The sequence below is a fragment of the Arvicola amphibius genome, chromosome 6 (genome assembly GCF_903992535.2).
Source record: "Arvicola amphibius chromosome 6, mArvAmp1.2, whole genome shotgun sequence".
NCBI classification, from domain to species: domain Eukaryota; kingdom Metazoa; phylum Chordata; class Mammalia; order Rodentia; family Cricetidae; genus Arvicola; species Arvicola amphibius.
Window position 1 is genome coordinate 119,661,153 of NC_052052.2, and position 12,318 is coordinate 119,673,470.

The 12,318-nt window shown below is 37.5% G+C and overlaps 1 protein-coding gene across 1 annotated transcript in view; it reads right to left on the minus strand.

The window, feature by feature from the left end:
• Positions 1–12,318, minus strand: part of Sugct (succinyl-CoA:glutarate-CoA transferase) — a 714,904-nt gene that overhangs the window by 671,369 nt on the left and 31,217 nt on the right. The window contains 1 exon segment of the mRNA XM_038333002.1: positions 58–178. Within this exon segment, the coding sequence (XP_038188930.1) occupies positions 58–178 (121 nt within the window).

A 12,318-nucleotide genomic window follows, 5' to 3' on the forward strand; every position in this document is an offset into this window, starting at 1 on the left:
TGCAGGTTTCTTATAGAAGAAAAATATCTCACTAAGGATAGCATGGGGTTGAAGTACCTGTGATGGAACAGTAGATGATATGAGGAGCAATCTTGTCTATATCTTCATACCCTAGGCCCATCTCAGAAAGTTTGCCAGGGACATAGTTTTCCACAAACACATCACAAATGGCTGCAAGCTGAAGAAAGAGGTAAAAATTAATTAAATTTTTTTGAGGAACTTCCAAATCTTCAACAACTTTTCCCACATAATAATACTTTCATTTTAATAAAATCCTCACATTGTAAGAGTCCATAAAATAATCCCAGGATAAATGAAGCATGTTTATGCAAATATAAAATCTTGATCAATTACTTGAACTGCTGCAGTCAAGAAAATAATGGTTATATTATTTTTTGTAAATGTATGCTATTAAATAGATTCTGTATCCTTCAAGTGTAAGAAACATTTACTGAACATAGTCTGTCAAAATGTATTCTCAGAAGAATAAGTAAAAATAAAGTATAAGTACATAAAAATAGATTTAAAAAATCTCTTAAAACCTTCACCCAAAAGCCCTAAATACAATTATATAATATTATATATTATAATCATCATTATACTCTATTCTTTTTCTGTACTATTTCTAAACAATACAGTTTAATACATTAGAACATGATTCTGAAATGCCTTCATACTTTCAAATGCTTTTTCCAAACAATTTTAAGTTTCTTTCATGAGCTGTATTTTGTTTTGATTTTCAACAACTGAAGGAGTGTAACTTAGCAAATATCTTTAAAAAAAGAGACTATGTCATCCTTTGAAGCTCTAGAAATAAAAGCACCAGATGAGTTCGTGACCTTTCTGGAGACATATGAAAAATACTTTAAGAAACATGAAGCTCATGACACTACTTCAGAACAGGGGTTTATTTACTTCACATCTTAGAGGTTTGGGGGGTAAACCAGCAGCATCAGCTTAGGCCCAGTGAGGACTTCATGGGGAACACCATTACAGGGCAAGAAGCATATGCAAGAGGGATCAACCACACTGTGAAACACGAGGACAGAAAGCAGGGCTTCATTATTCTAATGAGAACTGGGATCCCACGAGAACCACCTTATTTATTTTGAGGACCAATACTCTCATGACCCAACCAACTTCCATCTTCCATTTCCACTATATTCTACCTCTTACATGTACCACCATATCCCAACATTGTCATACTGAGGTGAGGACTAAACTTCCGAAATAGGAACTCTTGGGGCTACATTCAAACCCAATCCAAATAATCGCAAAAAGAGAAAAGTTGCATGTGTGTAATGAATATGTCATGGCATACAGGTATCCTTTCCAAATCTCAGGTTATGCTGAAAGGCCTCTTATAGAGGTGAGCTTTACAGCAGACTCCGGGTGTATTATTCTATTGCTATGATTAAATGCTCTGAGTAAAATCGACTTAGTGGAGAATAGAGTTTATTTGGTTTACACTTCCAGATCCGATCTATTATTAAGGAAAGTCAGGGCAGGAACTGCAGCAGAAACCATGAGGACCTACTTTTGGGTTCATGCCCTGATAACTTTCTTCTACAGCCCAGACCCACCTGCATAGGGATGGTACCACCCACAAAGGGAAGGACTTCCCACTTGTCAATCAAGACAGTCTCTCATGGACACAGCTATAGGTCAATCTGATCTGGAAAATTAATTCCTCAGTTGAGGTTCTCTCTTCCTAGATGACTCCAGGTTGTGTCAGTTGAAATAAAAACTAATCAGCACACCAGATGAGCCTCCACACAAGGGCATTTTTTAATGCTACCGATTCTACCAAATGGTTCATAGGAGAATGGAAGGAAAGTACTGTTATTAAATGCAAAACACACTTTAGTTACATCTTAATTCTCAAATTTTGTTGATCTGTTACTAACAAAGCATCCCTTGCAGGTATTGTAAAAAAATAATAATAAAGAAAAGAAAAGAAAGGAAGAAAAAAGAGAACAAATGAAAGAAAGAAGGAAAGAGAGAAAAAAGAGAAAGAGAAAAACTATCAAGTATATCTAGGCTTCTATACTGCTAATCTTTGTTGCAATTTACACTACATAATAATTAATACAATGTTTAATTATGCAAATTTCATTAAATACTTTTTAAAAATACTATTGGGTTGCAAAGGAGATAAGTCAGCAGGTAAGAACACTCTCTACCCTGCCGCACTTCTAGAAGACCCAGGTTCAGTTGCCAGCATCCACATGGTGGCTCACAATCATCTGTAGCTACAATCCCAGGAAACTCTAAAACTTTCTTCTGGCTTTTACAGGCAGCTCATATATACGGTGGGCATACAAACATACAGGAAAGACACCAATACACATAAAATAATAAACAATAATCATTAAAATTGTTTAAAACCTATGGAAGAATCCTTCTTCCAAAAACATCCAACAACTTGAGTTTGATCTCCAGAGTTTACAGGAAGGAGACAACTGACCCTCACAAGTGTTCCTCTGACATCCCCATAAACTCTATGATACTTGCATGCCCACACACAATAGACAGATAAAGATGGATAGATAGATAGATAGATAGATAGATAGATAGATAGATAGATAGATAGATGAAATGTTTGGCCATTTTTAATTGAAAATAGATCTTCTCTCATACAATAAATCCTGACCACAGTTTCTCCTCCATTTACTCCTCACAACTTCCCCTCCACCTCCCCTCTTCCCTAAATCCACTCCCCTCTGTTTCCATTCAGAAAAGGGCAGGCCTCAAAGAGACAATAACCAAACACAACAAAACAAAACACAATACAACAAGGTAAAAGATCTCATATTGGCCAGGCAGTGGTAGCATATGCCTTTAATCCCAGCACTCGGAGGCAGAGGCAGGCAGACCTCTGTGAGTTTGAGGCCAGCTTGATCTACAAAGCGATTTCCAGAACAGGCTCCAAAGCTACACAGAGAAACCCTGTCTTATAAACAAAAACAAAATAACAAAACAAAACAAATGACCTCAAATTGAGGCTGGACAAGGCAACCCAACAGAAGGAAAAGAGTCCCAAATATGGGCAAAAGAGTCAGAGACAGGTCTTCTCCCACAATTAGGAGTCCCACAAAAACACCAAACTAACAGCCATAACAGACAGGTAGAGGATTTGGTGCTGACCCATGCAAGCCCTGTGCTTGCCACTTCAGTCTCTATGAGTTCTTATGAGCCCTGCTTAATTGATTCAGTGAGCCATATTCTCCTGGTATCCTCCATCCCCTCTGACTTCTACAGTCTTTCCTCCCACTCTTTAGTGGGGGGTCTCTAAGCTCCAAGCAGAGGACCATAAAGAGACCTCCCCCAAATTAGAGAATTTAAACTCTATCTCTGGATAATATGGTTGTGAGTCTGCACCCATCCCATCCACTGCTGAAGAAAGCCTCTGTGATGATGACCAGACAAGGAGCTGATGAATGAGTATTAGCAGAATGTCATTAGGGATAATTTCAATGATTGTGTTTCATTATACCCTAGGTTTCTGTATTATCCGGTCTCCAGTTCCTGGACATCAGGCAATGTAGGAGTGAAGGCTCCATGTAGGTACCATTCAGACCTCTCCACATTCAATGAGCTATGTGGATATAGTCCTCAGCAATGAGGCCCCACTGTTAGTTTTCAAAGAGCAACCCTCTGTCCTAGCATCAGCCTATGTTGTTTAATGACCTCCATGGGACCCCATTGGCCAATAACTCAACTGAATAAAATAAAATAAAATCCAGTCCCACCAGTGGAAGCCTTGCCTGGCTACAAAAGATAGACACTTCAGACTTTATATCCTCTATTACTAGGAGTCCTAACTAGGGTTACCCTCATAGATTCCAGGAAGTTTCCACTGCACTAGATTTCCACACCACTCCCCAACTGTCTCCCTCAACTCCAACCGACTCTCCTTACACTCTCCCTCCATCCCTTCCCACTCAACTTGATCCCACCCACTCCCCCTTCCCTCCACACACCCAGTTCACCCATGAAGAATCACAATACTGATTTCCAAAGTAGCTGTACAAGTTTGCACTCTCACCAATAGTGGATGAGTGTTCCCCTCATGTCCACATCATCACCAGTGAACACAAATAATAAAAACCCAGAGACAGATATTGGGGTTCAACTTGAAGATCAGAAAAGGAAAACAGCCAGCCACTGGCTCTTACCCCTCCCTCAGACCACAAATGGGTGAGATCCTGTCTCCACAAATCCTGAAGACTCCACACTTCACACTCCACACTGAGTTCCTGTCTCTTTCTCCTTATATTCCTCTCACCACCCAGTCATATAGCTCCTATCTCCAACTCCCTAGTGCTGGGATTAAAGGCATGTGATCCCAAGTGCTGGGATTACCTTTGTGTGAACTCTGTTTATCTTTTAGACAGATTCAGTATTGAGTAACTCAGGGTGGACTTGAACTTAACAGATACTCGTCTGCCTCTGTCTCCCAAACCCTTATATTGAAGGTGTATGTCACCACTTCCTGGCCTGTATGACTGACTAGTATCGCTGCTTTGTCCTCTGATCTTCAGGCAAGATTTATTTCTTAAAACACAAATAATATACTACTACAAGCTGTCACTTGTTTATTGGTCTTAGCCATTCTGAGAGGTATAAAATAGAATCTCAAAGTAGTTTAATTTGCATTTCCCTGACGACTAAGGATGCTGATGTTCTTTCAGTATTTCTCAGCCATTTGAGTTTCCTTTATTGAGAATTCTCTGTTTAGATCTGTACTCCATTTTTAATAGGATTATTTAGGATTTGTTGCTGTTGTTTTGGTATCTAGTTTCTTAGTCCTTTAGCTGATGTGGAATTGGTAAAAACCTTTTCCCTTTCTATATCTTCCCACGTTTTCAGAATGACTGTGTCCTTTACCTTACAGGAGCTTTTCAGTCCCATTTATTAGCTGTTGATTTTAGTGCCTGCACTATTGGTATGCCATTCAGAAAGTCTCCTGTGCCAATGCATTCAAGACTATTCTCCACTTTTTCCATATCAGGTTGAGTGTATCTGGTTTTATGTTGAGATCTGTGATTCACTTGGAGTTGAGTTTTGTGCAAGAGATAAGTATGAAACCATTTACATTCTTCTACATGCAGATACCCAGTTTGATCAGCACCATTCACTGAAAATGTTTTTTTTCCAGTGTGTTTTTCTGGTTTCTTTATCAAAAATCAGTTGTCTATATGAATATTAATTTATCTCTGGGTCTCAATTTGATTCTATTAATCAACATATCTGTTTTATGCCAATACCATGTTTTTAATAACTATAGCTCTATAGTATAGCTTTGTTTGTCGAAAGCTAGTTTCGACATAACTTGTATGTTCCAGGGTAGGAGCGTGAGGATTAGAATTATTAGGCAAAAGGAACATAATATAGGAAAAACAAGAGAGAAATATAGGACAGCATTGGGAGGGACATTCAGTGAATACTGAATTTACCTCGTTGAGTCTTTTACACACACTTATATACTTCACTCTAAAAAGAAAGTGGGGGGGAGGGGAAACACACTTCATTAGCATGATATAAGGAATAGACTTGAATTCTCCAATCTTTGGTCCAGGTGGAGGGGATCTACTTCAATATTGAAAATACTAATTAACCACACTGTAGGCCAGAATCTCTGGTTTATAGCCACGCCTGTTGTTAACAATTTTGAGAGAGCAAAGGCAAATATAAGCTCAATCTCTCTGACTTTCAGAAAAGGTGGAATAGGCTCACATTTTTGGATCTCCATATTCATGGTAGAATATTTGATCACACTGTGAAACTCTGAGACTGTTTTAATAAAATTAACCTTGGGCCGGGTGATGGTGGCGCACGCCTTTAATCCCAGCACTCGGGAGGCAGAGGCAGGTGGATCTCTGTGAGTTCGAGGCCAGCCTGGTCTACAAGAGCTAGTTCCAGGACAGGCTCTAAAAAAGCTGCAGAGAAACCCTGTCTCGAAAAACCAAAAAAAAGAAAAAAGAAAAAAGAAATAAATAAATAAAATTAACCTTGGATCAGGGGGTGAAGCCAGCAACTAGTTGACAGGAATTAACCATAGCAAGGAGGAAGGAGCCAGGAATATGGATAGAGAGGTGCACAAGAAGGAATAGAGAGGGCCTTAGAAATTCGCTGTCTTTTTGTCTTGGGTTGAGTGGGAGAGATGCTCCTCTTGCTGGGTCTCCAAACAAAAAGGAGGGTCAGCTGGCTGCTTCTCAGCTTCTCTAATCTAGCAGGCTTTCACTCAAATGTCTGACTCCCGAGTCTTTATTGGTAAATAGAACAATAGAGACTGAGTTAAAACCTACATTCGTTTGCCGCAGCCCGGGCAGTGTCAGTGGGACAGGAAATCCCACCTTGACATAGTCTGAGCTTCGAGTTGCTAATGGGGCCATAGAGTGCAAAGGGTAGTTAAAATATCAGTAGAGTCAGGTGTAGACACTAGCTGACAGTAAAACAGCATAACTTGATATCCAGAATGGTGAAATCTCCTGCAGTTCTTTTATTGCTCAGGATTGTTCTAGGTATCCTGGGTTTTTTGTATTTCCATATGAAGCTGAGAATTATCCTTTCAAGGTCTGTGAAAAATTATGTTGGAATTTTAATGGGGATTGTGTTGAATCTGTAGATTGTTTTTGGTAGGATGACCATACATACTATGTTAATCCTACAAATCTATGAGCATGGGAGATCTTTCCATCTTATGATATCTTCTTCAATTTCTTTTTTCAAAGACTTGGAGTTTTTTTCATACAAGTCTTTTTTGTGTTTGGTTAGTGTTACCCAAGATATTTTATATTATTTGAAGCTATTGTGAAAGGTGTTGTTTCTGTGATTTCTTTCCCAGTCAGTTTATCATTTGAATACAGAAGGGCTACAGATTTTAGTTAATCTCGTATCCAGCCATTTGACTGAAAGTGCTTATCAGCTGTAGGAGTTCCCTGGTAGAATTTATAGGTTCACTTAACGTATACTATCATATCATCTGCAAATAAAAATATTTTGACTTCTTCCCTTTCACTGTGTATCCCCTTGATCTTCTTCAGTTGTCTTAATGCTCTAGCTAAGACTTCAAGTGTTATATTGAAAAGCTATGGAGAAGGTGGACAACCTTCTCCTGTTCCTGATTTTAGTGTAATTGCTCTGAGTTGCTCTCCATTTAATTTAATCTTAGCTATAGGATTACTTTAAATTGCCTTTATTATGTTTTGGTATGTCTCTTGTGCCCCTAATCTCTCCAAGACTTTTCTCATGAAGGGTGTTAGATTTTTCTAAAAGCTTTTTCCACATCCAATGAGATAACCATATTTTTTTTCTTTCAGTTAATTTCTATGACAGACTACTTCAACTGATTTTCATATATTGCACCATCTCTGCATCTCTGGAATTAAGTCCACTTGATCATGATTGATGATCTTTTTGATGTGTTTTTGGATTTGGTTTACAATTATTTTATTGAGTATATTTACATCTATGTTCATAAAGGAAATTGGTCTATAATTCTCTTTATTTTTATATGGTTTGAGTGTCAGGGTAACTGCAGCCTCATAAGATGAATTGGGCAATGTTTCTTCTGTTTCTATTTTGTGAAATAATTTGAAACATATTGGTATTCATTTTTCTTTGAAAGTCTAGCAGAGTTCTGCTCTAAAACTGCCTGGCTCTTGTTTTTTTGCTTTTGTTTTTGTTTTAATTTGTTTTTTTTTTAATTGGGAGACTTTCAATGCTGCTTTCTATTTTACTAGGGATTATAAATCTATTTAAATTTTGATCTTTATTTAACTTTAGTAAATGGTACCTATCAAGGAAATTATCCATTTCTATTGCATTTTTCAAGTTGCTGAAGTATTGTTTTTTTAAGTATGTTCTCATGATTCTCTTGATTTCCTCAGTTTCTGTTGTCATGCCCACCTCTTGTTTTCTAATTTTGTTAGTTTGGATATTTTCTCTCTGTCTTTTAGTGTGGATAAGGGCTTGTCTATCTTGTTAGTTTTCTCAAAGAACTAACTCTTTGTTTCACTAATTCTTTGTATTGTTCTCTTTGTTTTTATTTTATTGATTTCATCCCTCAGTCTGATTATTTCTTGCTGTTCACTCCTCTTGGGTAGATTACTCCTTTTTGTTCTAGAGCTTTCAAGTATGCTGTTAAGTTGCTAGCCAGTATGAAATCTCTCCAATTTTTATAGGGTACTTAATACTATGAACTTTCTTCTTAATTGTGCTCTCATTGTGTCCCATAAGTTTGGGTATGATGTATATTTACTGTCATTGGATTCTAGAAAGTCTTTTCTTCTTGTTTGTTTGTTTGTTTGTTTGTTTGTTTGTTTGTTTGTTTGAGTCAGGGTTTCTCTGTACCTTTGGCCCTTCCTGGAACTTGCTTTGTAAACCACACTGACCTCAAACTCACTGAGATACACCTGCTTCTGTCTCCCGAATTCTGGGATTAAAGGCATGTACCACCACCTCTTAGCCTCTTTCATTTCTATTTTTATTTCTGTTTAGAACCATCTTTCATTCAGTAGAGAGTTGTTCAGTTTCCATGAGTTTGTAAGTTTTCTGTTTCTGTTGTTGAAATTCAGCTTTAATCCATGGTGGTCTGAATGGATGCAGAGAGTTATTTCAATTTTCTTTATTAAGACTTGCTTTGTGACTATATATATATATATATATATATATATATATATATATATAGAGAGAGAGAGAGAGAGAGAGAGAGAGAGAGAGAGAGTCAATTTTGCAGAAAGTTCCATGAGGAACTGAAAAAGGGGTAAATTCTATAGAGGTTGGGTGAAATGTTCTATAGTTATCGGTTAGGTCCATTTGGTTTATAACATCTGTTAGAGCCACTATTTCTCTAATTTTTGGCTGAATGACCTATCCATTGGTGAGAGTGGGGAACTAAAGTCTTCCAGTAACAGTGTATAAGGGCCAGTATGTGATTTAAGCTGTAGTGGTGTTTCTTTTACGAACTTGGGTGCCTTTATGTTTGAGACATAGATGTTAAAAATTGAAATGTCATCTTGATGGATTTTTTTCCTTTGATGAGTATGTAATATCCTTCCTATTTCTTTTGATTAGTTTTGGCTTGAAGTCTATTTCATTAGGTAGTAAAATGGCTACACCAGCTTGCTTCTTAGGTCCATTTGCTTGGAATATCTTTTTCTAAAACTTTATCCTGAAGTAGTGCCTACCCTTGATATTGGAGTGTGTTTCTTGTATGCTGCAGAGAATGGATCCTGTTTTTGCATCTATTCTGTTAGTCTGTGTCTTTGGGATGGGGAATATTGAGACCACTCATGTTGAGAGATATCAATTAACAATGATCATTGATTCCTGTTATTTTGATGCTTTGATGTTGGTAGTGGTGGTGATTATAGAGGTGTGTGCTTTCCTTCTTTTGATTTTGCTAATGTGAAATTATTTATTTTCTGTGTTTTCATAGTTGTAGTTACCCTCCTTGGGTTGGAGTTTTCCTTATAGCACATTCAGCAGGGCTGAATTTGTAGATAGATATTGTTTTAAATTTGATTTATCATGAAATATCTTGTTTTCTTCTATGATGATTGAGTTTTGTTGGGTATAGTAATCTGGGGTGGCATCTGTGGTCTCTTGGAGTCTACACTATATCTGATCACTTCTGTCCAGGCCCTTCTGGATTTTAAAGTTTCCATTGAGAAGTCAGGTATAACTCTAATAGATCTGCCTTTATATGCTACTTGTTCTTTTATAGATGGATGTGATAGAGTAGTCCCACACTAGCTCAGAATTGAGTATAATAAAGAGTTCTTTATTTAGGGGTAGTCTCACAGATCAAAGTCCTCTGCATGAACAGGTAACAGGAACCAAATCCAGAAGCCTAGAGAAGAGACAGAGAGAGAGAGAGAGAGAGAGAGAGAGAGAGAGAGAGAGAGAGAGAGAGAGAGAGAGAGAGAGAGAGAGATTTACATCTGCATTTATAGTACAAGATACCACACCCAAGTGGGCTGGTATCTTTCAGACTGAAGGAGTTCCCACAGCAGGTCTTTGTCCCTTGCAGCTTTTAATGTTCTTTCTTTGTTCTGTATGTTTCATGTTTTGATCATCATGTGGCCAGGGAACTTTCTTTTCTGGTCTAATCTTTGGGTGTTCTGTGTGCTTCATCTACCTTTATAGATACCTCCTTCTTTAAGTCAGGAAATGTTTCTTCTATTATTTCGTTAAAATATTTCTGGGCCTTGAGCTGGAATTCTTCCTCTGTTCCTATTGTTCTTAGATTTGGTCTTTTCATGCTGTCTCATATTTCCTGGATGTTTTATGTCAGGAATTTTTGATTTTTTTGTTTTGTTTTTCTTTTTTATTATTATTATAGGAATTTTTTATATTAATGTTTTCTTTAACTGATGTATCCATTTCTTTTACCCTCTCTTCAGTGTCTGAGGTTCTCTCTTCCATCTCTTATATCCTGTTGGTGAAGCTTTCCTCTGTAGTTCTTGTCCACATCCCTAAGTTTTTCACTTCTACAATTTCCTCAGTTTGTGTTTTCTTTACTGCTTCTACTTGCATTTCAGGTCTTGAACGGTTGTTTCCTTCAACTGTTTCTTTTTTTCTTGGCTTCCTTTAATTCCTCTAATTGTTTGTGTTTTCCCAACTTTCTTTGAGAGATTCATTCATTTCTGCCAGTTGTTTGTTTGTGTTTTCCTGGCTTTAAGGGATTTATTCATTTCCTTTTTAAGGACCTCTATCATGTTCATAAAGTTGGTTTTAAGGTCTTTATCTTATGTTTCAGTTATGTTGGAATATTCAGGGCCTACTGTGGTAGGATAGCAGAGCCCTGATAGAGTCATGTTGCCCTGGCTGTTATAGATTGTGTTCTTATGCTGGTGTCTAGGAATCTTATATTGGTGTCTAGGTATCTGGGTTTGGAGCAATTATAGGTCAAGATGCTGATTTCTGGGTTTGTCTTTGTTGGGTGAGTTTTTGTTCCTTGATTTCTGCTTCCTCTCTGGATTTTCAGAAGTGTTTTTGCTGTGGTTGCCTGTTCTTCTGGCCAGCTTGGTTGGTGTGTTCACAGGGAATACTTGGTGGTGTTGGAGGCTATGGGGAAGAAGAAGTTGGGGTAGATGATCTGCTGCAGTGCTAGGATAACTCTGAGGATTGGATCTGGGGGAACAGAGAGAGTGTAGAAAGTTCAACAATCATGTACCTAGTCTTCTAAAAGGCATAGCCTATAGTTGAGAAGGGGGAGAAAACACTCCAACTTAAAGAATATAGCTAAAATGTAATAAACTGAAGCAAAGAAATCCCAACGCAAAGAAATTCTAACATGAGAAACAAAAACCCAAGACCATGTTCCTCTACCAAAAAAATAGTATTAGTAACTGTATTAGTACTATATAACAATATCACCTAGTGAGAGGAAGTTAGATGAAATCCCTAACAAAGAAAAGCCACAAACAAATTGATGAAATAAGGAAGGTGATACAAGATGTAAAAGAGAAATTCAAAAAAGATAGAAACCCTGAAGAAAACAAACATACAATACTAGAAATTTTTTTAAAAAAATAGTATTTCAAATAAAAAAAATCTATTGGAAGTCCTCAGGAACACAATGGATTAGGAAGCTACAAGCTATATGAGCTTAAAGCAAGGTAGAAGAACTACAAACCAATAAGGATGAAGGGGAATAACAAGAAAGCATTTGTGACCGGGCGGTGGTGGCGCACGCCTTTAATCCCAGCACTCGGGAGGCAGAGGCAGGAGGATCTCTGAGTTCGAGGCCAGCCAGGTCTACAAGAGCTAGTTCCAGGACAGGCTCTAGAAACTACAGGGAAACCCTGTCTCGAAAAAAAAAAAAAAACACAAAAAAGAAAGCATTTGTGGGTATTCCAAGATATACATAATATGAAAACACCAAACCCATGGATAGTGGCCATAGAAAAAGAAGAAAAAAAAATAGATCTAAAGAAAAAGAAAAATATTAAGAATCATAACAAATATCCCAGAGTTAGCAAAAGAGATGCCTATCCAGATATACAGGAGGCAGTTAAGACAACAGGCAGGGAAGACTAGAAAAGAACTCCCACTAACTATAATATAATCAAAAACACTAAACAGACAGAACAAAGAAAGTATATTGAAAACAGCAACACAGATGGACTGAGTCACAAATAAAGACAGACTGGTGAGAATACCAGATAATTCAATTGAAAGTTTAAGCCAGAAGGACTTGGAATGTTATTTTTTTAACTACTGAAAGAAGAAACCACTGACCCAGACTGCTATGCTGTGTCCAGAATGCCTCTCTGTCATAATTGAAAGAAAAATAAAAACTTTCCA